Source organism: Pholcus phalangioides, unplaced genomic scaffold, assembly GCF_987345545.1.
Source record: "Pholcus phalangioides strain wild (caught in Gottingen) unplaced genomic scaffold, Ppha-v1.0 ptg000011l_1, whole genome shotgun sequence".
Classification (NCBI taxonomy): Eukaryota; Metazoa; Arthropoda; class Arachnida; order Araneae; family Pholcidae; genus Pholcus; species Pholcus phalangioides.
The window spans coordinates 48,602,135-48,627,766 of NW_028301604.1; the positions used below are offsets into that span (position 1 = coordinate 48,602,135).

The 25,632-nt window shown below is 35.9% G+C and overlaps 1 protein-coding gene across 9 annotated transcripts in view; it reads left to right on the forward strand.

The window, feature by feature from the left end:
• LOC149080510 (uncharacterized) overlaps positions 1–25,632 on the forward strand; it is a 195,123-nt gene that overhangs the window by 159,182 nt on the left and 10,309 nt on the right. For 2 of the 9 annotated variants that reach the window (XM_089239598.1, XM_089239603.1), the window contains exon 6: positions 9,680–9,738. The exons of 5 other annotated variants lie outside the window; for them this stretch is intronic. In XM_089239598.1, coding sequence (XP_089095724.1) covers positions 9,680–9,723 — 44 coding nt within the window. In that variant the 3' untranslated portion in view covers positions 9,724–9,738. Of the gene's footprint in view, positions 1–9,679; positions 10,312–25,632 lie in introns of those variants that run through there. 2 more of the 9 variants (XM_089239599.1, XM_089239602.1) reach the window with 2 other exon arrangements.

Genomic DNA, 25,632 nt, shown 5'->3' on the forward strand with positions numbered 1-25,632 from the left:
CCATCAGAATGTACCCCGAGAATATAAAATGTGGTAAAAATGAAAAATTTTGGCTAATAATAAACCAATATAATATTTTTTATGGAAAAAATGATATTTAGATCAGTTTTATTTGATTTTTTGAAAAAAAAACCAAGGTTTAAACCAACGTGGTTTAAACCAAACAACCCTGGTTTTTACAAAATTAGGTTTTGGGGGCAAGTCACATCAGATAACCTTCATGGCTACATTTGGTCCGTGGGTCCAGGGTTTACCATATATGGCTTAAAGGGTGGATCGCAATGAATTTTTAGAGAAAGTTTGAGTTCTTATCCTTCAAATAGCATTGACATTAACAGAAATCAATTATAATAACATATAAACATATTTTCTTTTGGGATTTTAATTTTTTTCAAATAATCTTTGCATTAAAAAAAATTTCCTCTGGGGGGGGAGCACGAGGCCTCTATTCCCCCTCCTTCATATGTTTCTGATCCCACCAATATGCGTTAGGAGGTGGGGGCAGTGATGAAATTTTGCTGACAAGGGGGAAGGGGGTTACAGTTTTGCTTGATTTTGCTTACGGGGGGGAGAAGAGGGTAAAAAATTGCTAAAAATTTGCTTACGTAATACTTGAACAGACCCTTATCTCATCAACCGTCTGTCGTAGAGGAACGATTCTAATTTGAAAAATGCTCGAAAGGCATTCAAAAAATTACTTTGTACGAGTTTTGAAAGTTAAAATAAAGTGTTGCAAAATAAAAAAATCTAAATTTTTATATGATTCCCTGTCCTCTAACTTCCAATTAGAAAGTTGTTGTCCTTTCTCTCCTGATGCCCAAAAAAAATCCATGTTTTCTAAGTGCAGTATGCACAGAGATATTTGAAAAACGGAGGAAACTTTGGAAAGAACAGCATTAAATATGGAAAAACCATTTTACCGGCATTTTATGTTCTTTCTGAAAAAACTGATTTTTTTCAAAAGAGCTAAGCTCAATGCTTTATTGACTTTTTGCTTGGATATAGAAAATGAATAACAAAACACACGATTTTTTTTAAGCTTTTAAATAACGCATTTTTTATTTTAAATCTTTATCAAAACATGTTCAAAACTGATCGTAAGAGTGTTTGAGATTTAAGAAACAGTAATGTTGTCAATCTTAGCGGTGTGTTTTGAGTAATTTTTTTGTAATAAAAAAATTTTCTTGATTTTAATTATGAAATATGATTTTTTCCCAAATTTCTAGCAGTTACAGAAACTTGGTTGCCTAGTAATATCAGCAACACAGAATTTCTCTGCCTTTTGTAAAGATAGAAATACACGCAGAGAAGGCGTTGCCCTTGTTTTCAACAGTTCTATACCCCTAATTGAAATCCCTCTTGAATCAAATATTGAAATTGTCTGTGCCGAATCGCATCATCACAACTGCACTCCCATTGCAATTTTCTCCCTTTACATACCCCCTGCCTCGGACCCTCACTACTTCATTGAACTTGAAACAATGCTAGACTGATTTCATAATTCACATCTTCTAATTATAGCCGGCGATTGGAATCTACCCGGTATAGATTGGCATAAAATGCAGTCCCTCTCGGGAAACCATGGTATTAACAATAGAGTTCTCGACATTTTCCTCAAATTTAACCTCATCTAAACCATCTTGGAACCCACAAGAGTATCCAATTACTCAATCTCCACATTAGACCTAATTGCAGTTTCCAACAAAATTCCGATTTCCCATTTTTCAGTTTTTTATGGCTGTTCCGACCACAAAATCCCTTTTCTAGTTTTCTTTCTTCATCATACCATCCCTCCTTTTAATCGCGCCACAAAACTCAACTTTAACAAGGCCAACTACCCTCTCATGCAAAATATCCTTCGTACCCACTGTCCAGACTTCATCTCCTCTTCTAAAAATATTCAACGTCTCTGGAGTAAATTCAAAGCTGTTATCGATGATAAATGCAAAGTCACTGTTCCTACCAAGTGCTCCTCATCTAAAAGTTTCTTTAACCCTTGGATCAACCATGACATTATCCATCTGAAAAGAAGAATTCGACGTGACATCTCTAAACTCAAATGTAACAACTCTACACTCAGAAACAAAATCTTGATCTCCGCTCGTGACCTCAAAGACCTTATTTCTCGCCACAAATCCAACTACCTATCCCACTCATTGCCTACCACCTATTTCAAAACAAATCCCTCAAAATTTTGGAATTTCCTCCGCCCCAAATCAGCAGGTGCCTCCTCGCTCAAAACTTCCAGCTCGGACCTAACCTCTCCTCTTGATCTTGCCTCCGAATTTAACCGGGCCTTCTCTTCTGTTTTTTCCTCTGATCCTACCCACCCCCACCCCCCAAATACATCTTTTTTGATTCACTTCATAACTCCTACTACTCCACCAAACATCAACTCTGGCCATATCGCTATATTGCAACTTACTGCCATTAGTGAGATGGGTTGGAAGTGAAGGCGCTGTCTATCAGTGGTCGCCTCGAGTTCGTTAGGGAAAATATCTTATCTATATCCTTCCTTGGGTTTGGACCCAGACAACAACCTTCACGATGGTAGACGAGCATCTTACCACCATGCCACTCGGGCACTTCATAACTCATGTCCCATCTCCTTTTCTAAAGGCGGTCTCCTGAATCTTCTAAAAAAACTAAAACCCCATTCTACTGGCCCCGATGGGATCCCCCAATCATATCCTAAAATTCTGCGGCGATGAAATTTGCAACTATCTCCTCATTACTTCAACGTCTCACTGAATACTTCTAATCTACCCAATGACTGGAAAATTAGTAAGATAATTCCCATCCATTCCAAATGGTGCTCAAGCTGGGGGAATTACCCCTCCTTTCTCAAAAACTGTTTTTATGAAAATTACCCTTAAAAGAATCCCTCACGACTTCCCCTATTCTATAAACGACTCTTTGATCTCTGAGGTTTACCATTATAAATACCTGGGCATTATAATCTCTTCCAATCTCCGCTGGAACCTTCACGTTGATTATATCTTTAATAAATGTCTCCAAAAACTCTTTCTTTCGCCGTAACCTAAAATACTCCACCTGTCATGTTCGTCACTTGTGCTACCAAACATATATTCTCCCTGCCCTCTCCTATGCCTGTGAAGCCTGGGATCCCCACACCCAAACCAACATAGACAAATTAGAATCTATCCAAAATAAGTCCACTCATTTCATTTTTAACTGTTGGTCTTCATCTGTCTCCATAATGGAACTCAAGCGCCAACTCAATACCCAACCGCTCTCCTCTCTTCGACTTATCTCTCGTTTAACTTTTCTTTTTGAAATCCTCCATGGGTTTTTTAATATTGACACCTCCAATATTCTAATCAAACCTTCACATTTCTCTGTTAGACTCAATCATTCCCAAAAATTACAGCCCATCTTTGCCTCTTCAGATTGTCACAAATTTAGCTTTTTCCCAAGAACTATTATCGACTGGAACAACCTACCATCAAATATTGTAGATTGCACTACGATTTCCGAATTCTCTCATACCATCAATCGTCACTTTCGCCATATATAAATTCTGCATCCTCTTGTATAGGCCTCGGCCAATCAATATTGAATAAATAAATAAATAAAACTTTAATGACCAAAAGTTCAAATGTTATGTTAAATTCAAGTCATGATTACAGAGAAATAATGGAAATAGCAGTCGCATATGACTCTGATAGCAAACAATATTTATACCTTGGATCATGGACAATCTTCTAGGCACAGCTAGCTCACCATACCTTTCCATCTCAAAATGAAATATAATGACATCACCAAATTCATTTGCATATTTCTACACAAGAAAATATTGCCGATCAGAAACACTGATCTACCAATCGGCCGCAATCCTCGAACAATCATTGCAATCGATTGCCAAAAATTGGACGAAGTAATTTTTTAAATATATTTCATCGTCATTTTAACAACTATTTGAAAAATACATATATATTAAGAGACCTTCCAACATTTACGTTAGTAACATGGATTATGTTACATCGGGGTGGCTCCCTGAACGTAACTGCGCTCAGCCCTCAGTGCACCATGAAAGATCTGGTGTGAACCAGTCAACCATTGCTTGCTCCACCCCCAATCACCAGGGTGTTACGCCCGTTTCCCAGGATGACAGCCTGCAGGTGGAGCTGCCCGGGCACCAGACCTTCATTACATATACTCAGGAGTTTCAGAGATCTGTTTGGATCCCGGTTCCCAGGAATCCATACGAAGAACTTTTTAGTTGGAGGTTTATCACCAGGATCTGGAGCTAGATACTTGGTGTGACCCTCAACATTGAAATTAAGTATCATTAAATCACTGTCCCAATAAAGGTTTTTGGGATGCCTGTTTGTCCGGGTTTTTCCTTGCATAATCGAAGATCAGAAATAGAATTATTCTCAATATTTTTTTGGACAGAACTATTTAATTCTTAATTTTCAAACTATATACATACTTTTTTAATGGAGAACAGTCTTGTGTAGGTAGTACTAGGACTGGGTGATATTGGTTTATAATTAATCCCCAATTTAAGGCCCACTGAATATGCCATGGAGTGGAGTGAACCAATTTTCATTGGTTGTATTGTTCGCAACGCCAGGTGGGTGATTACTGACTATATATATAGACTGACTGATGTTTATATTGTTTGTACATACTTACTTTATGCTTCAGTGAATAAAACTGGCTTTGATGCAGATAACTTTTTTTAACCTCAGTGCCTAACTTGTAATTTTTGATTTTAAATTTAATGACTGAATAAGAGTTATCTGTTTTGCCGATTGCACGCCCACGATGTTGTTATATCGGTTTCGCTGATATAGTGAATGTACATTATAGAAAGCAGCATGTATGAACATGCGTAATTCAAGACTAAAAAAAAAGTTCAATTTAATACAGAGTGAGCATCATAGGAGGATACAGAGGACAGGGCCATCTTAAGAGCATCATGGACCCCCAAGCCAAGTGATTTTTTTGATGCCCTGCCAAACAAATTCTTAAAAATTTCCACCACATGTCTGTTTTGTGAGGCCCTCTCTTCTCTTGATGCCCCCGGGCCGAGCCTGGGTAGGCCCATGCCTTAAGACGGCGCTGACAGAGGGGGGCACCTCCCCCTTTTGCCCCCTTCTCCGTTTGAGAATCCTCTATCTACTTATGATCAAAATGACATGGATATATCATTATACTACTATTTCCTACTTTATGGTAAAATGTCCTTTCTTTTATCCTACTTTATGGTAAAATGTCCTTTCTTTTATCCTACTTTATGGTAAAATGTCCTTTCTTTTATCCTACTTTATGGTAAAATGTCCTTTCTTTTATCCTACTTTATGGTAAAATGTCCTTTCTTTTATCCTACTTTATGGTAAAATGTCCTTTCTTTTATCCTACTTTATGGTAAAATGTCCTTTCTTTTATCCTACTTTATGGTAAAATGTCCTTTCTTTTATCCTACTTTATGGTAAAATGTCCTTTCTTTTATCCTACTTTTTTTCACCAAATTGTAACAAAATGTGTAACTTTTTTAAATGAATAAGGAATCATCAAAAATGTTGCAAAATAATACAAGATTGCAATTAATGGTTCTACTGAAGCAAAAGTTGTATAGTTTTTTAAGGTTATTTGGGGGTGTATATGGCCCTATGTGGTTTACTAATTGTTATTTTTTACTTTGAGGGTTTGAAAACTCATTTTGTATTAATGTTTTGAGTAGTAATTAAAAACTTCTAGGGAGGGCAAGAGCTTGCAAAATTTGCACTGTGCTTTTAGAAGTAGTCTCGAAGGAGTGTCATTCTTAAGAAAACTTGCATCTTCATGATTGGCCGTGCATCGACAGACAGGACAACTCAAAAAAAAACTTTTAATGTACCGATATATTGTGAGAAGAGAGAGAAAAGAATTTTGAATCTGCGGTTGCTAGTGCAATGCTTTGACGCAAAATTATTTTTGTTATCAAGTCATTTCTGTCATTTTGCTTTGGCTCAAGTCAATCTTATAAGATACAAAAATGTTGCTGTGAAAAAAATAATTTAATTTAAAATTTTTTATAAAGTAAAAAGATAAGTAATTTTTTTTATTTTTTCTTAAGGCTATGATTTTGTTGTCTTTGGGGGGTATCCCCCGTCCTACTTTTTATAATTTTCGTTAGTGGGAGCTCTGCATATATCGATATATCTATAAGTGCATGGATGGAAGGAGGAGTGACGACATCAGATATAAAAATATCTTTAATTTTAAATATATATGGCAGGACTGCAAAGTAAATTAATATAAACTGAAGAGCCAAAAAAACTGGTATAGGCATGTGTATGCAAATAAAGAGATATGGAACCAATCAGAGTACGGCGCTGCGGTCGGGCAACGCCTATATAACACAACAAGTGTCTGGCATAGTTGTTAGATCGGTTACTGCTACTACAATGGCAGGTTATCTAGATTTAAGTGAGTTTGAACATGGTGTTATAGTCGGCGCACGAGAGATGGGACATAGCATCTCCGAGGTAGCGATGAAATTCGGGTTTCCACGTACGACCATTTCACGAGTGTACCGTGAATATCGGGAATTCGGTAAAAAATTAAATCTACGACATCGATGCGGCCTGAAAAAGATCATGCAAGAACAGGACCAACAACGACTGACGAGTATCATTAAACGTGACAGACGTGCAACCCTTCCGCATATTGCTGCAGATTTCAATGCTGGGCCATCAACAAGTGTCAGCATGTGAACCATTCAACGAAACATCATCGATATGGGCTTTCGGAGCTGAAGGCCTACTCGTGTGACCTTGATAGCTGCACGACACAAAGCTTTACGCCTCGTCTGGGCCCGACAACACCGACATTGGACTGTTGAGGATTGGAAACACGTTGCCTGGTCTGACGAGTCTCAGTTCCAATTGCTTCGAGCTGATGGACGTGTACGGGTATGGAGACAACCTCATGAATCCATTGACACTACATGTCAACAGGGGACTGTTCAAGCTGGTGGAGGCTCTGTGATGGTATGGGGTGTGTGCAGTTGGCGTGATATGGGACCCTGATACGTCTAGATACGACTCTGACAGGTGACAGGTACGTAAGCATCCTGTCTGATCACCTGCACCCATTCATGTCCATTGTGCATTCCGACGGACTTGGACAATTTCAGCAGGACAATGCGACACCCCACACGTCCAGAATTGCTACAAAGTGGCTCCAAGAACACTCTTCTGACTTTAGATACTTCCGCTGGCCACCTAAATCCCCAGACATGAACATTATTGAGCATATCTGGGATGCCTTGCAACGTGCTGTTAAGAAGAGATCTCCACCCCCCCCCTCTTACTCCTACGGATTTATGAACAGCCCTGCAGGATTCATGGTGTCAATTACCTCCAGCACTACTTCAGACATTAGTCGAGTCCATGCCACGGTGTGTTGCAGCACTTCTGCGTGCTCGCGGGTGCGCTACACGATATTAGGCAGGTGGACCAGTTTTTTTGGCTCTTCAGTGTAAAAACTTTCTTCTCTCAACAAGAAGCGTGGCTATTCATCAGTGCATCCCAAAACCCAACTAACTGTGTATCCTTGACAACCTTTACTCCGTGGATGGCTTTGAACGATTCCCCCACATATCATTATATCGTGATCAGGACTCCCACTCATCCTACTTTTCCTACTTTTTGGTAAAATGTTGTACTTTCTCGGTTTTGTCCTACTTTCTAGTTGTCCTACTTTTCTTATTTTTTACCAAATTCTATCAAAATTAATAAATTGATTTTAATTGAGGAGGGAATCATCGATATAATGCCAAATAATACATATGTAGTAGATTGCAATTAATGATTCTGTCAAAGCAGAAATTGTATTCTTTTTAAAGGAGCGGAGTGTATGTGGACCATTCAGTGGTTTATTAATTTTTCATTTTCCTAGTTTGAGGGTTCAACAAGTAGAGTAGTGGTTAAAAACTTCTGTCTGGTTGAAAAGAAATAATTTTGTACTTATTTTACTTTATAGTCTTGGGCAGTAACATTCATTATTCAAAATCATGGTGCACATTTTGTGTATAGGTGATGCAACAGTTTGCATCATAAAACAGTTGGGTACATAGGCCTATTCTAGGTTTTGTGATTCTGATGATACCCAATAACATTCGGTTTTCTTCTTTATTTTTAGGGCATGCAAAGGCATAAATCATATTTACAATGCTCAGCAAAGAGCTAGAAATTAAAGTGCTTAACGTGTTAAAGTGTTTAAATAATTAAAATTTGAACCCTTTTTTTTAAAAAAGGGATGGACAATGCAGTAAAACTATCAGGTCCACCTTGACTTATTTATATTCGATAATTAATTTACACATTTTGCACTGTGCTCTTGGAAGTGGACTCGAAAGAGCATCATTCTTAAGCAACTTGCATGCCCCTTCATAATTTGCTGTGCATTGTCAAAGAAGGTTGACAGACTCTTCATTTTGGAAGACGCCAAAAAAAGAATTAATTTATATTTTGAGCAGAGACAGAAAAGTATTATCTGTGGTTGCTGGTACCCTATTTTGGCCAAAAATAGTTTTTGCAACAAATTCATTTCTGTCATTTTGCTTTGGCTCGAGTCAATCTTACAGGATACTGAAATAGTGTGCTATGGAAAAAAATTTGGGATTTTTTTTTAAATTATGCTATGATTATGTTGTCTAGGGGGGGGTACCCTCCCTCGTCCTACTTTTTCTAATTTTTTGAATGGGAGCCCTTCATGATGTAAGATTGGTGATGTATCACGATCTAAAATTTTCAATATCGCCCAGTCCTAGGTAGTACCTGTGCTGTCTAAAGGTGTATACAGTGTTACAGAAATTAATTAACAATAACTCTTAAGTGCTCCATGGACTTCAAATTCACATACAGCTAACTCTTGATAGCATTATAAGTTTCCGTGTACTATATAAATATAATTCTACATGAATTGTGTGAAATAAATATTTTTATGTGTTACCTATTTTCCATCAAACTTCTAGCTATGTTAGATATTTTGACCAGAATTTATTTCGTAGTTATATTTGCTTCATTCGCAGTTATACTTTCAAATAATATTTCATTCGATCATTGCATCAATTGTCCCAGTGATGAGAATTCCTCTTGTGCCACGGAAAGGTCAGATTTTCAAAGTTGTTAAAAAAATGGTTTTGATGTCAAAGTATGAATGAAAAGCAACAGCAGTGAAAAAGATCTCTAGAATGAAATTTTAAAATTGAATGATAAGATGATGAATAAATGATAACTAGTGATGTAAAAGTGGAATTTATCATTGTATCGAATATTGTTGTAGCAAGCTGTCACTATAATTAAATAAGTGGAATCATAGATATTGGACATAGAACTCAGAGTACTTGATTCCTCCCTTCCCCCATAACTTATGAGTACATAATGTAACGTACCCTCCTCCCCTTCATGGCATACGCTCTTCAATCCCGTATATGCAGGATGTCTGACAATTACAAAACCCAATCCTGATGTTTGGCGCCGCTGTGTAGAAGTAGCATGATAATATTTTCATATCACGTTGTACGTTGGTAATTTTACGCTGTAAAATGCCTACCAAATGAGGTTTTGAAAATGACCTTGTTATGTCCTGTATTTTATTAATGGATTCCATGTTATTTCCTGGTTTTTAATAAAGAATTCTGGGGTTTTCCGTTTCACAGGTATTTCATCTGGCCACCCTACCCAAGCAGGCATCTTTGGATGAGAGGCGAACACCTTTGTAAGCAGATAAATTTGAGGCTTTAGCTTTTATCAAAGAAAGGGAAGAAAATTACTATTCACACAGGGTTTCTGATGATAAATGAAGCAACATATTAACTATTTCTCAACTACTCAATGAATGCAGTCATCATAAGTAAACAACTGGTACAATTCAACACAGGACCAAATGAAGTAACAATTATTTCCAGCCTGCATGGATGCATCGACATATCGCCTCGTTTGGTCCTGAAAATCTAAACTGAACTTGTTTACTTTAATTGATGACATCCAAAAGAAATATTTTATGAAGTTCTGCGTTTAAAATTTTTTGTTGATTTTTGTGTAACCGTCATTCAAAAATGTCTTTAAAAAGAAAGATTTATCCAAAAATAAGCCTTAGCATGATTTTTCAGGATGCTCCTTCCCTACCCCGAAAAAGGCATCAATGCATTTTTTGAAGTAAAAAGTATAAAATATGCCGTCTTAACTCATTAGTTCCTGGACATAAATGTAATAATGCAATCATGACAATTTTTTTGTATCTGAATTATTTCATCATAGTAAAACATGAATATGTGATTTTGAAAATGATAACAAATTGTTGTGTTCACACAATTTCGGGAACACCACACCAAAAACATACTTACCTTTACATTTTTATTATGGGAAAAGTGGAATAACACACTAGGTATTGACATATTTTGATTCAAAAGGAACAAAACATACGGTTATATCATCAAAAGAAATATTTTGAAATGTTACACTTTTCATGAAATTTAGAAGAAAAAAAATCTATGAAGTGCAACATAAAACATTTTTCACAGAAATATATAGTCTGAGACTTGCAGAGACAACATATTCTTCTATCATGACTACCACCTTCCAATTTCTTCCATTGAATCTCACAGCATCAGATAAACTTGTTCCACCCTTTCTCACTTTGGGAGGTAGCTGTAGTTGTTTCTGTGAGTTCTATCCACAAATGACTTCATAAATGTTCCAGCTACTTTTGACTTGAAATCAATCTGACAATGCTTTGGAACTGTTTACTGTTATGTGGAATTTCCATGCACAATTGCGCTGTCAATTCCTGTGATGAAAAGTGGCCACCACCACTTTCCCCCTTAAATTTTTGCATGGTAATTGGCAACTGCATTGTCATACAAGTTCATATCTCCTATTCCTTTGTTTTATTTCTCAACAATGTTTGATTAAGGTACCATGTCATTCTTTTTGTCTCCCAGGAGTTATGGACTGTAATAGTGTGACACCATGGTTAGTATAGAGTTGTCATGCCATCGAACAACAGAAATAGATTGTTTTTTCCCCAAGCACAATCGAAAGTGCCTTCGGTTTCTCTTGCCAGCTCTTGTGTAAATAAGTGTTTTTGCAATAAGGTAAAAAAAATAGCTAACACTTATCTATATTTTCTATCCACATCTGGAGGTATTGTTACCACATCAATGTCTTCTCTGCTTTTTTAGTTCTGCTTCATCAAATTCCTTCAAAAGAGCTAAGATATCCTCCGTTGTAACATAATGCTTACAATTAGACATTATCTAACAAATATATCCTCTCTCAAAAATAAAGTAAGAAAAACCTACTCCTTGGCTGTTTCAATGAGAACAGACCACTACAGCAGAATACAACAGAGCGAACCAGTCATATCATGCAGCATGCAGTTTTCTGCGGCTCCCAACTTCGAAGCATGAATGCAAGCCGATCGCCCTGTTAAAAAGTCTCACCGCAGAGAGCAACAGGCCTACAACAGTATAATTATTCATTCATTACATTTCACTCACTATCAGTTGAGAAAAAACTCGTAGTTTAAAAAAATTGATTGCAGATGGCAGCATTACATATAGCAAGCACGACACAGAAACAAACTTCACAGAAGATTCACTATACGTACACTCCATTCCAACTTGTACCAATTCGTTAGAAGTTTAGTAGAGGAATATGGACAAGGTGCATGTCTGGTTAGTAGTAGTAGTAGTCATATCATTTAGAAACATGTCACTGCTTGTCATAACATGCAATGCACTGACTTGTAGGAAGTGTTCTCAAAGTTGCACTCGCTGAACATTATATACAGAAAGGTAAAAAGTACAAAAATAGCAAACAAAATAATGGTTTTGAGTTTGGGCATGACAAAGACATGGTCAGTGAGAAACCACTCTTTAGTAAAATGATGTTTATGTAGGGAAAAAAAAAATTTTTATGAACTTTTTTTCATTTAAGTTTCAACCATTGTTTTGAATAATCCAACAATTGAACAAAACATTGTGCTAATTTTTTTTTTTTTTGTAATTTATATCACTCTCAAGATTCTAAATATTAAAAAATAAATTGGCAACACGCAGTTTTAATAAAATTTAAGGTGCCAAAAAATTAGAAGAAAACATTTTGCCTCTATGTATCTTTCCCATAAACATGGCAAAAAATAAATAATTAAAAAAAGGAGGACCTAAAACCAAAACTTCTGCACCCATAGAGGGACTCTGACAATAGTATCGGCACTCTCGTGGAAGAGAAACACTTCTTGTAATCTATGAGTGAATATCTGAACGCACTGAAGCCTATTTTTGGGAGAAAATAAAACTGATTGAATATTCATTTTTATGTAACCCTATAACTGCATGTAAAACTGAATGAAAAATTGTATCATTATGGGAAATTCAACCAAATGACGAGAAAAAAAAATATATATACAGTATACAATTGTGTAACGGGAAAAACACGACAGTGATATTGGCGGGGAAAATTTCTAGGATATCGCGCCAGAATGTCATTGCTATGGATTTTTGATAATGGTAACCAATATTTTTTATAATTTAAAAGTTTTAAACAAGTAAACATTTTTACTGAAAAAAGATGTTTTTTTCAATATTTTTTTAAAAATCATAGAAAAAATTGAAATATTCTGTATAAATGTTCATCTTAAACTTCCGATATATGAGAACTATATTTTGCGGCGAAGGAATACTCTCTATACCTTTCTCTTCACTGCGAAGTTAACCTGAAACACTATAGTTCCTGAACTTTTTTTGTGGTTCGTTTTATCCAAATATTTTCCACTGTGCCTCAAATCGTAATACATAAGCCCACCTTACGATTGCAGGCAGCTAGATTGATCAATACAAGGATGATTTCACTCTCCGCTACCATATGAAGGTTTTTTTTAACAACTGGCTGTTGCGAAGATATATTTTGGAAAGAGAGAAAATTCAACTGCCCCTGCGGGGAATCGAACCCATGTCCTTTCACTTTCCCGGTGAACGCAAGACACGAGCAATGATTCGAACAATGGTCAAATTATTTTATTTACAAATTTTAATAAACTTACCATATCTCCACGCATTGGCCAATATGCCATAAAACTTGAGGGACACCAACTTTTTGACTATTGGGGTCTGGTCTGCTTGTGGCATGCTGAAAAAATCAAGGTTAAAAAAGGATCACGGCATGCATTTAGCCGATTCAATGAAATTTTTGAATAACGATGTCGCCCTTCTTTCATAAATCACTCCTCATTTTCAAAAATCAGTTTTCTTTAAATATTAATTTGTCTTTTTTTTTTCTTCCAAAATTAATTCAATCTATGCACTACCTTGTGTTCATGAAACTTTGAAAAGAAAACATTTTACTTACATAATTCTTAAATTTTGTAGTTCTCTGCCCTCTGATATGAATTCAACATTATCATGTAGAATAGAATATTTATTTCTTGGTTTAATCCCATTGGAAAAGCAATGTGGCAAAATTTCAAAACCATTTACAACGCACATTAATAAATTTCACATATTAGATCAATTACATATACAGTAGATACAAATCGCATACATATGCTCTGACTCTACCAAGTACATGGGCCAGTTTACACATTATGCAAATCAAGTCCCTCACAATTCAAATCAATTTCTATATCTTACAACATCTGACAGAAAAAAAAAAAATTTCATAATTAGTTTCATAGTACTTACAAAATTCTGTCATTGTTTGTGATTGGACATTTAAATCAAAATATTTTACTCTATAGTAGTTATAAGATTGACATTGAAGGAATATGTGGTCTTAAGTTTCCAGAGCATTTTCATTACAAAACGTACATGGCATTGATGGAAAAATAGTCATAATATTACCACGATGTAGATTCTATCCAATCCTAGCTGTAACTGAGCATAAATTCTCATAAATTTTAAATTTTTATGGCATAAGTATTTATCAACTCTGAAATCTTGTTTAAGGGTTTTATACTGAGGAAAGCTAGTTCGATTCAAAATGTATGAATAATCATATTGTATACGTTGGTCGTAAGAGATCTGGAGCATTTGTTGGATGTATTTGTCAAATATATCTGGGTCCTGGATGTCCTTTATAAAATTCATTCCGTATTCATAAAAAATATTCTACATTGATATTGTCCAATTACATTTGTTATCGTTGGATATTCTTGCCCGTTTAAACGAATCTACTAGACATATGTTCAGTATAGGGAGAAACGATGTCACTCTCCGCTGTTCATACAAAGTATGAAAACCTGGATAACCAAGCGGAGATCGAGATGTAGTTCAGAAAGAAAATTCACATTCCTCTGTGGGGAATTGAACCATCAATCTCTCACTATCGGGGCGAGAAACAGAATTTCTGCATGAAGAGTAACTCTGAAGCGGCTTTAATGTGGATAAACCACCACATCTTACCTACAGCTTTTTTTTTTCTGAGAGGTTTGATTAGTTATAATTACATTAAAAATTTATGTACAAAAACATATATTTTTAAAATATTTAGAGATGGGATAGAGATGCCAGTACAAAAATTGGCATTTTTTCTGCAAAACCATGTTAAACAACCTCCCACTGAGAGAGATTTTATATTGATAAATGAAATTTTCTTACATGGGTTATATACTGCTGCAGACTATATGGTGCTTTTTTTCTCAAACTAGCAAAGTTTGCATCTGCAGATTATAAGCAGGAAAATTGGATAGGTTTTGTTTTAATTCTTTTTCAAGATTCACATCAAGGACAGAGAAAAACAAAGAGATGGCTTTCCTTTTCAAAATGACTTCTTTAAGATTAAAATTCTTACAACTTATAGAAAACTAATACAACAAAAATTAAAATTGAAGGTTTCACTAGGATCACTAGATTTTCATTCGATTGAACTTATATTGAGGTTTTTGGTTCCCTTGAAAGTTGGTTGGCATATCTTATCAAGCAATTTTGGCATTGATCTGTGATTACGACTTTCCTTCATTGGCTGACCAGTCACCAAAATATCCCCTCGAAAGTGCTGTCACCCTCCCCTTCCATTTACAAATTTTAAGTGTCAACAGACTCACTGGATGATACTATTATATGTATATACACTACTGTTTTTTAGATTTGAACAGCAATCAATGGCCCAACCTCACTTGAAAAGTTATAAAAAGTAGGGAAATAATTGTTTTACATTCCTATTTTCTGATTCGACAGACATAGCTTTGTCCAGCTTCCTATAGTATTGGTTCGAAATCAGTGATTATCAACCTCCTCCACTTTTAAAGGAGAAAAAACTTTTATCATAGACTTTTCCACTTGTACAGAGAGAGAGCAAACTGTTCTGAAAAAGGAGTTTGAGCTATGGTCATGTAAAGCTCAGCTAATCGTAACTTCCAACTGTTCTATTTCTCCTTTTAATGGCAACAAAAGACCATCCAATCTGCTCCTGAAAAATCTTGCATTTCTCTCGTTCAGATGTTATCTTTCCATTTCCTACATGGTAATAAAAATCACTAGTTCCTGAATTTTTTTTGGTTCGTGTTATCCAAATATTTTCCACTGTTCCTCAAATTGTAATACATAAGCCCACCTTACAGTTGCAGGCAGCTAGATTGATCAATACAAGGATGACGTCACTTTCTGCTACCATACGAAATTTTTTTTAACAACTGGCTGTTACGAAGATATATTTTGGAAAGAGAAAATTCAACTGTCCCTGCGGGGAATCGAACCCACGTCCTTTCACTTTCCGGGTGAACGCCCTAGACCACTAGATTTCAGAGGCACAGAATCTCTCAATCTTTCCTTGGAGCTCGTGTACACTGGAAGGATGACTCAGGCCAAGCTCACAACTGCTGATGCTGCCACCAGATGGCAACTTATACATGTTACCATCTATCGTTATTTTCTCTCTTTCCAAAATATATCTTCTTAACAGCCAGTTGTTAAAAAACCTTCGTAGATTGATCAAGTTCACACAATGATTCTTATTCCCAAATGATATATATAATGTAGTTTAAAAATTACGTTTTAATAAACTGCACACCATTTAATTAATAAATCTATTTGGTGTGAGACATATCATCTCTTTTCCACCTAGTGCTTACCAAGGTGCAAAACAATGCTGTGAAGCATATTTTAGGGACAACGATCTTAATGGAATAAAGCAATATATTTTTTGCGCTTCAAACTTTTTTCTTAGTTTCAATTAAAAAAAGCATTGTGGGGGGGGGGTGTCATGATTCTGGAATCTTTTTCACAAAGCAGTTTAAAAAAATAAAATCAAATTGAAAAAGGCAAAAGATGTCTTTTTAGAGTCCTGTTGTGACCATACCTTACCAAGGCTTTTTAGGTAGAGATAGTGTCTAGGAGCCTCATAGGAGGCTTTATCGTTACTCACCGGGTATCTGAAACAAGATCCATGAAACTTCGAAAAGATGCTTAGTTGTGTATGTATGGTTTGTTACAATTTTTAAATCCACACACATTCATTGCACTCAGGATCGGCTCGAGACAAAATTTCTACCCTAGAAGGACCTATTTTTGTGCTGCTGACCTCCCCCAATAAAAAATAAATTTTGTTTCAATTCGTTTTGATGTGTTAAAAGGAACAGCGATATTTTATGTCACATGTTGAAATTTTTTTTTCCCTTTTTACCTGGCTTTTACTCCCCCTAGAGTGGGCAGAAATCATCTCATTTTTTCCCTCTTTCACTTCAGATTTGATGCTCTTCTGCAGCACACCCAGTGCGATCGAGCAGCCCCTGGTTTCACTGCTAGGAAAGTCTGGTGAGTCAGAAGATAGACCAGTGATCGGGGGCGTCCAGGTGCATGGGTTTTCTCGTGTGAGAGAGGGCACATTTTTGTTTTTCCTCGTGTGACAGGTAGGAATGAAGCCCAAGTGTGCAGGATATTTGAAATGGTCAGAAAATCATAGGTTTTAATTCATTCATTTTTTCAAAATATCTATTTTTTTTTTTTTTTTGAAATACTACATTGTTGGCAATTCGATTCTGTGTTTTTAATGCAAGTAATAAAAGTAAAAAAAAATAAAATCAGGCTCAAAATCTTTCCCGTATAAAAAACACCTTCAATTTCTATAATGCTCCCCACAACACTGGAAAACACTCTTGCTCTTGTTAGCAGAAAAATTGGGTGAACGAGGGAGATTCCTCCATTCTTTTTTTTACAGCTCAACAGAAGAGAAACAAAGTTGTCTTTCTCCAAAATCTCCTGCATTGGTAAAAGAAAAGAACTCGGGTGTGTGTGTGCATTTTTATCTGACCAAAATCGCTATGTACTTTATGTATATAGGTGCACTGCCCATCGATTCTTTTCTTTTCGGAAAAATAACCCTAATATTATATACGCTGAAACCTTCAATTTTTTTTCTTATCTGTCATTTTTCATGTATTACAGTTATTTCATAGAGTTATTTTTTAAATATGCACCTTAAAGATTTTTTTCTAGTAATCTATGTTTAACATGTTTCGGGCACTCCTTATCATTTGGCACCCTGTGCAATTGCACTGGTCATACCGCCCTAAGACTCTCTCTAAATCTCACCAAATAGATAATATAATTCAATTGTGTGACACAGTTTATTAAAACTTGTATTTCCCCCCCCCCCCCCATAAAAGGCATATTGCCTTGAAATTAATCAAGTTGCACTGTATTTGTTAGGTAAGGCTTATGTTGTGAATTGAGGCACTATCTCAAAAATTTTCGGGCTTTTCATACACAAAGGGCACTGCAAACGAAAAAATGTTTGAGAAATAGTGCTATTTATATGACCGTGCTTTAAGAAATGTGAAGAAACACACACACACAATAGATAAACTGTAAAGATAATATCTGAAAGAAATGCAGGATTTTTTTTTCCCCGAGGAGCAGATTGGGTGGTCTTTTATTGCCATTAGAAGGAGATGTAAAACAGTTGAAAATTACAATCAGCTCAGCTTTGTATATTTGAATGACCATAGATCAAAGTCCCTTTTCAATACCAATCACATTGAGGGCTGTGAAAAAGTCAGCAATAAAAGTTATTTTTCCTTCAAAGGTGAGAGGATGTAGGTAACCATTGATTTAGAGCAGTGTTTCCCAAAGTGGGCAATATCGCCCCCTGGTGGGCGATGGAATAGTCCAGGGAGGGCAATGGAAGGTACGGTTATATTATTGGATTCTATGGGCTTGTTTGAGTTGGGGGCAATGAGAGACAAAAATGTCTGAAGAAGGGGGCGATGGAACAAAAAAAGTTTGGAAAACGATGGTTTAGAACAATACTATAGGAAGCTAGATACAGCTATGAGTATCTTCTTAGAGGTGAAATGAGGTATCTTGAAGCTGATAAAATATCTAAAATATTGTGGTAAATTTGATAAATCGGTTACTATTACATCATCACATATCATCTTGGTAATTTTGATCAATTTAACTGCATTTAGTACTTTTACCAGCGACTATGCATAATTTTCGAACGGAGTTGGTAAATTCAATAAATATAAAAGTCATCATGCAGTAATATCACTTTAATTTAACACTAGAACCACGGAGTGGGTCAATTTGACCCAAATCAAACTTCGTTTTCATTTATCTCAAAAACTTACTGGCAGATGTTAAACAAATTTCGTGACTTTTCATGATATCATATGAATATTAATTCACGAAAATTTTATTCCCTTCACATTTCGTGTTCCAGAGCTATAAGCACTTATACCTAGAACCACGGTTTGGGTCATTTTGACCCAACGTATTATTCTATAGGAAAAAAGGGGTGTATAATTTTTTTGGAAGTGGTTACCCTTTCTAAAGAGTATTTGTAAATGAAGATAATGAAGAATAAAGGTCTTTCAAGGTCAAGGCCAATTCATTGTCAGAGCAGATAAACTTTCTTCAGTGGAGGAATGGCAAGTAGAGCTAAATATTTTTTTTCCTTTGTAAACTTGAATACCTGGAATTCTGACGAGGCTCAATAAAGATTTTGGGGGAGTAAAAGTTTAACTCTAGAAAAAACGTGCAGTTGAAATTTCTGTAGACAAACGATGTCACAAAAAAATAATAAAATTCTGGCCTGCACCAAATACGTTTTGAATGGATTTCCAAATCTTGGGAAGTATCAGCATCCAACGAATCTCTCTCTTTCAGAGCACATAGTGATGCAACTGATCAAGCCATTTGAGAACAGGGGCAGAAATTCCTCAACCGACACCTTTTTTTTCCCTACACTGAAGCTGGCTCAAATACTAAAAGCCAAAAAATATGAGCTTAGTAGAGACAGTGAGATGAAATCGAAGAGCAATATTATCTGATGCAATAAAGATAGTGAAACTACAGTTGTGTAGAACAATGATGCCACAATTACAATTTATCAAGGAAAGAACGATACAAGTTTTTCATTACTCAGCACGCTTCATGTGGCAGTCGATATTGGCATTAGTAGCCCCAAAAAGCTTCCACACACACAGAAACTATTTCACACTACAATTCAGCAGAGTGTAACAATCGTAGTTGTGGCGGTCAAATGTCCACTAAATATTCTGTGAAGGTGGCATCACAGACGTTTTGTACAACGTCCTGGACCTCACTATAAAAATATTCCTGTATTTTGTATAGAGCAGTACAGAAGGCCAGAATTAAATTTTGGAGAAAGCAGTTCCTCTAAAATCTTGTTGAAGAACTGTGTTCATCATACGTGTTTCCCTTGCACAAAAGGAAACGTTCGTGCGCTCTTGATCATGTAACTGTTCGTGAGCTATCAAAATAATAATAGTGATAAATAAAAATAAACGATCTGATGTGTCAGGTAACATAGAAATGTGGAAACAAGACTGTTAATTTTTGCATGGGCTGTGCAACTTCAACATGCGATGAATGTGCAAGAATAATAATAAAAAAAAATTTGCTTCACTGCTCATCACAAATTCCACTTATCAGTAAGAAATCAATACTTATTTGACAGAATCATATTATAGACTTTCTCATATTCAATTTGACATGCTTATTTTACATCTTTGTTCTATTATAAGATTACTGAAAAATGTTTTTGGACTGAATATAGTAAATAATGTATACTAAATCTCATTATAACTGAATTACATTTTAGCTAATTTTGAAGGCCATTATATATTCATAAACAAATATAATTTTCAATTATGAATACGCAATCAAACAACATTGAATAAGAGTAAGGAAAAACCCAGGAACCAAAAATAAACTCCTGTTTTTTGCTATGAAATACCGTTTTTTCACAGTTTGGGTCAATTTGACCCAGTCCGTTGTTCTAGGTATACCAAAAGTGCAGCGGTTCTAGTGTTAAGCACTTATCTCATTAAGTGCAGTATTGTTCGTACTTGATTTGTGCACCACACATATTTTCCATACAAATTAGGTTAAATTAAAATAAGTGTAAATAAGACGGAAAAAAAATTAATCATTTGTGCTTCGAAAAATTTATCAAACTTACTAGAAATGGTTTGTAATTATACATAACCTATGATTATGCATAATCACTAGTTTTATCACATTTGCCGTAACATGCATATTTGTTTGAAACCTGGTTGAACAGGAATAACGTTTAGGACCTGCCACTGGCCTCAATCCAGGCTTCTGATTCATCAAAATTGTGCCAATTTTTTTTTAATAAGCAAATTTCATAATTACGTGTAACTTAAAAGTAAAAAAAAACTTTAACTAACTAAACGTCACTGTGATTAAGTTTTTGTTGTGGTGTGATACTCTGGGGAGCCACCAACCAAATCCTTTTCCTTGTTACATCGCATTTCATTATAACACCCATTTGAATGTTTTGCCTCCTTTATTTGTCGTTGTTATAGTACAGCTACATTGGTTAAGTAAAGAATAATAATTTCAGTAATTTATGTATAAAAATACAAAAGAATAAGTACATATTTTAATAACACTATCATGCCATTGATTTAGTGGATGACTCTACTTAGCAGAACATGTTGTCGCTGTGGCCCCAATAGCTGATCACAATGCATCATGTAGAGAAAAATTTATCAAATCTTGAAATGTTTTGTCAGTTTTGTCCTCTATGACTTAATAATGGGTTTTTTTTTTGACAGGGGCTACATCTGACCTTTTGTTTTGAAATCTGGTAACACGTTTGAGTTGTGTGAGCTTTAAAAAAAAACATTGTTAATGAAAAATTTAATAACATTAAAAGTATAATTTATGCATGAATGAATGATATTGCTTTCATTCAAAGCATCATCATTACACATCCCATGGGACACATGAACAAAATTTTTGTGTTGTTTTCCGAAATTACAGGTTTTGAATGCATTATAGCTCGTCAGTGGCATCTTTGTATCTGGCAACCAAATTATAAAAAAATTAAATTGATTTTTAATCAAGCATGAACAAAAGAAATATCATTCACTTAAAATGCTTGTATCTCATTGAATATCTAAGTGTTGCATTTTAAACATCTTTGCAGTGTGTCCCATGTATTGTATCAATTTTTCTGTGGGTTTTGTAAAAATTGGTTGAAATCTCTGCATGTTATAAACAAAAAACGTGATGAAAACTGGAATTTTTATAAGGAACATATCTTCATTAATATATGTACTTTTTTTTCATGAAAATGCATACTGCAATGTCCCTTGTGGGAGTTGCTTTCCCGGTTCGAAATATCCAGTAATTTGTAGAAGCGAACGACAAGTGGAAAATTAACACAACTCAACTTCTGCATGAAAATGTTATTTAATAAGTTTGGACATTACACAAATCAAATATTAGATTTTTCAAACACATAAAACCCTCGATTCAATATTGACAGAAGTGTATAATCTCACTGGTTTGTGGTCGGTCAATAATCAGTCAATTTATACATCTATTATCTGCCGGTCGGACACTCGATGTAAGAAGTCTCTTCGGCGTAGCCCAGCCGGATCAGCACCAAGGGACCTCTGAAGTGAGGGCTGGATCAGCTCCAGGGGGCATCTTGGTTGAAGGCCGGATCAGCTTCAGGGGGCCTTTTGGTTGAGGGCCAGATCAACAAGATTTATTGCACATAACCTTGACGAGGCTAGCTCCTTTGTTATTTTTTGTCCGACATCACTTTGTGAAGGTTTTTCAACTATGAAAATAAAACAACTTCCGATTCCGGACCTGCCGGGAAACAGATTTAGACAATTGAACTATCACATAATGAACAAACTATTGGATAATTTTCCCAGCCTAAGGTCAAATGAAGTGGCAGTAAAACGGACAAGCGCCCAACTAGAGGGTTTTAGTTGAATGAGTAACACAAAGGAAGAGAGTTGGTTAGCCAAAGAGGGAGGAATTTATACATATACATTTTATAAAAATTTAGGATTACATGTCCTTGCAAGGCCTTTCTGCCTCAACAAAAACATCACTTTTCGACAGTCAGATTGGTATTTTGGCTTTCTAAGTATCGTGAAATTTCGACACTGCTTCAGAATTTAGCCCCTTCGGGAGAGTAATAATATACGTCAATTTGAGGTTCTTTTTTTTCTCTTAACGAGAACCCTTTGTCACCCTCTCTGAATATGAACTATAAATTTAGAATAACCGACAAAAGATTTAATAAAATTTGTTTTTACCAATTTAGGAGTGGTCTCTTCCTTGGGATTTTGCCTATTAAAAGACGTACCATTGCTAACACAATTATCATTGCTCAATGGTGCTTGTGAAATATGACCCCAACTCGTACTACTAGAAGTGTGCTGTTCAAGACCTCTGGTGAATGCGGGGCAGTTTCAGGAACGACCTGACCATCACTAACAAATTTTTTCAAGTTGCATGCATTGACTTTGTGAACATTATCATTGGACAAATCTACTTTTAAATACACAATAGGTGAAATTTTTTTCAGGAACCTACATGGGCCGTCCCACAGCGGTTTCAATTTTGCCATAACATTGCCCTGTGAACTAGAACGAAAATTTGTTCTTTTCAATACAAAATCACCCTGATTAAATGCATGTTGCAATCTTTTTTTATCATAATACCTTTTTTGTCTCCTTTGTTGTTTTTTGGCATTTTTTACTTGTTTAAGTAAGTTTTTGGGCAAATTCACTCTTTCCCATACCGGTATGTCCACAGCCCAGTCAAATGGTAAAACAAGTTCCCTACCAAGAAACAATTTGGCTGGTGACTGACCTGTGGTTTCCGAGGGAACCGACCTAATGGCAAGACAAAAAGGTTAAGTGTTTGCCCCAGTCTGTGCCTATCATAGCAGATCATTTGTTTAATTGTTTTATTAAACCTTTCGGTAAGGTTTGACTGAGGGTGATAGGGGTTTGTTTACCTTTGCTTGACATGAAGAACTTTACAAGTTTCCCTTATGAGGTTAGATATAAAACAAGGACCATTATCTGAAACTAATTTTTTTGGAAAGCCATATCTCATGCAGTACTCGTGGACAAATTTTTTGGCAACAGCACTTGTCTCGATGCGCTTTAGTGGAAACAATTCTACCCACTTTGTGAAATAATCGACGACTACCATTAGATTCACATTCCCTCTGGACGAAATGGGAAAGGGACCCATTCCAACTATTTTCCCTGGATAGTTGCCAGTGGTTGTCACCATGACTCCCCATTGTTTCGTATTGTCAAATTTGCATGTTTGGCATTTTTTACAGGATAAAACAAAATTTTTTATATCTTTACTCATACCGGGCTAGAACGTGTGCTGTCAGCACCGCTGAAAAGTTTTGTTGATCCCATGTGACCTGAAATGTAATGCATATGCATTTCAGTCAAAAAACTTTCTCTAAATGGTGGAGGAATAACTAACAATTTTTCATTTGTCAATCGAAAAAACAATTTTTGATTTTCGAAAAAATAATACTTTTCAATTTTTTTATAATTTTTTTGTTTTCCCACAGATCTGTTGTTAAAATACTGAATAATATCTTGGTAATTTTTTTTCTGTTGAGCAATTAACTCGGGTAAATCCAAAAATTAAAACAAATATAACTTCATATCAATATTTTAATTTTAATTAATTTTTTAATTTTTCAAATGGTTGCTGATGTATTTTCTCCCATATGAATTTTTGCCCTTTTTTGTTAATCCATAGAGGGGTTAGTGACATCTTCAAAATGGGGAACAAATTGTTGGTACCACCCGCAGAGTCCCAGAAACCGTTGCACCTGTTTTACCGTTTTGGGTCTAGGAAAATTCAAGATAGCATTGGTTTGGCTCTGTTTTATGTGCCATCCTTCTTTGGTCAAGCAAAGATCTAGATGCTCTAAAATTTTTTTTATAGAGGTTTTGTATATAGAAATTTTTTTTTTTTAATTTTTTCATTTATCTGGCTTAAGGGTTAAGCCTGCTTTTTCCAAACAAGAAAATACTGTTTTCAAGTTTTGCAAATGTTCATCAAAATTCGAACTATAAATGACAATGTCATCCAAATAAAAATTGGCACACTTACCGACTAGGTGACCCAGGATTGTAGTCATCATGCGTTGGAACGTGGCCGGGGTATTGTTGAGTCCAAAGGGCATTACCTTAAATCAGTACATTCCTGAATCGGTTATAAATGCTGTTTTGTCCCGATCTTCCAGCCACACTGGAACTTGCCAATACCTGGAAGCCAGATAGAACGCAGAGACGAATGCTGCATCACCCACTCATTGTAAAATTTGATCGATGAAAGGCAAATGACACTGATCAGCTGCCATGGTTTTATGCACCTTTTTATAGTCCACGACGAATCTCCAATCGCCCGTTCTCTTTTTGATTAAAAAGCATGGAGAAGCCCAGTTTGTGGAGGCAGGCTCAATGACATCATCATAGAGCATCTGTTGTACTTCTCTTCCACTAGTTCTTTTCCATCGCGGGAGAGAAAAAGGCGATCGAAAAACCTGTTTCCCATTATTCATGGTGTTATGCTCGGGAACGTGGGTTCTACTGGGAGTGGTTCTGAACAAATTCGGAAATTGATTTAACAATTCTAACAAACTTTTTTTGTGATCGAAATTAAATTCCGATTTACTAACTAAATTTTGTATTTTTTCCCAATCAACACCTTTATATGATAACATATTATAATATATATATTATATTTTGATAATATACATTTGATAAATAACATATTATATTTTGCCACTGTGGTGGTCGAGTGGTTATAGTGACGGACTCGCGATGCGAGGATCCGGGTTCGAACCCCACAGTGGTGGTCGGCTGAAGTTGGTTTTCTGTGGTTCCCAACTTCAAGGCGCAAATGCGAGCCGATCTCCCCGTTAAAAAGTCTCGCCACAGAGAGCAACAGTCCTACAACGATAAATCATTCAATCATAACACTTCACTCATAGTTAGAAAAGCTGATGGCAGCACTACACATAACAAGCATTACAGAGGAACAACAAAAAACTTCACGTCAGGTTTCACTACACGTACACGCACATTCCCGCATGTACCGATTCGTTGGGGGTTCCGCGGGGGGTGGGTGGGGGGTGTAGCAGCAGTAGGTAGGGCCTCCAAAAAATGGCTCGGGGATCTATGATGTTCTTAAGTCAGCCACCTCGTTGGGCAATTTGCCTGTTGTGGCGTTGTATTTGTATAACAAACGTGCTTTAAGTTCAAGGTTCTTAAAGTCAACAATAATTTCAGTTTTACTTAAAATATCACTGCCAATCAAGATCCCAAATG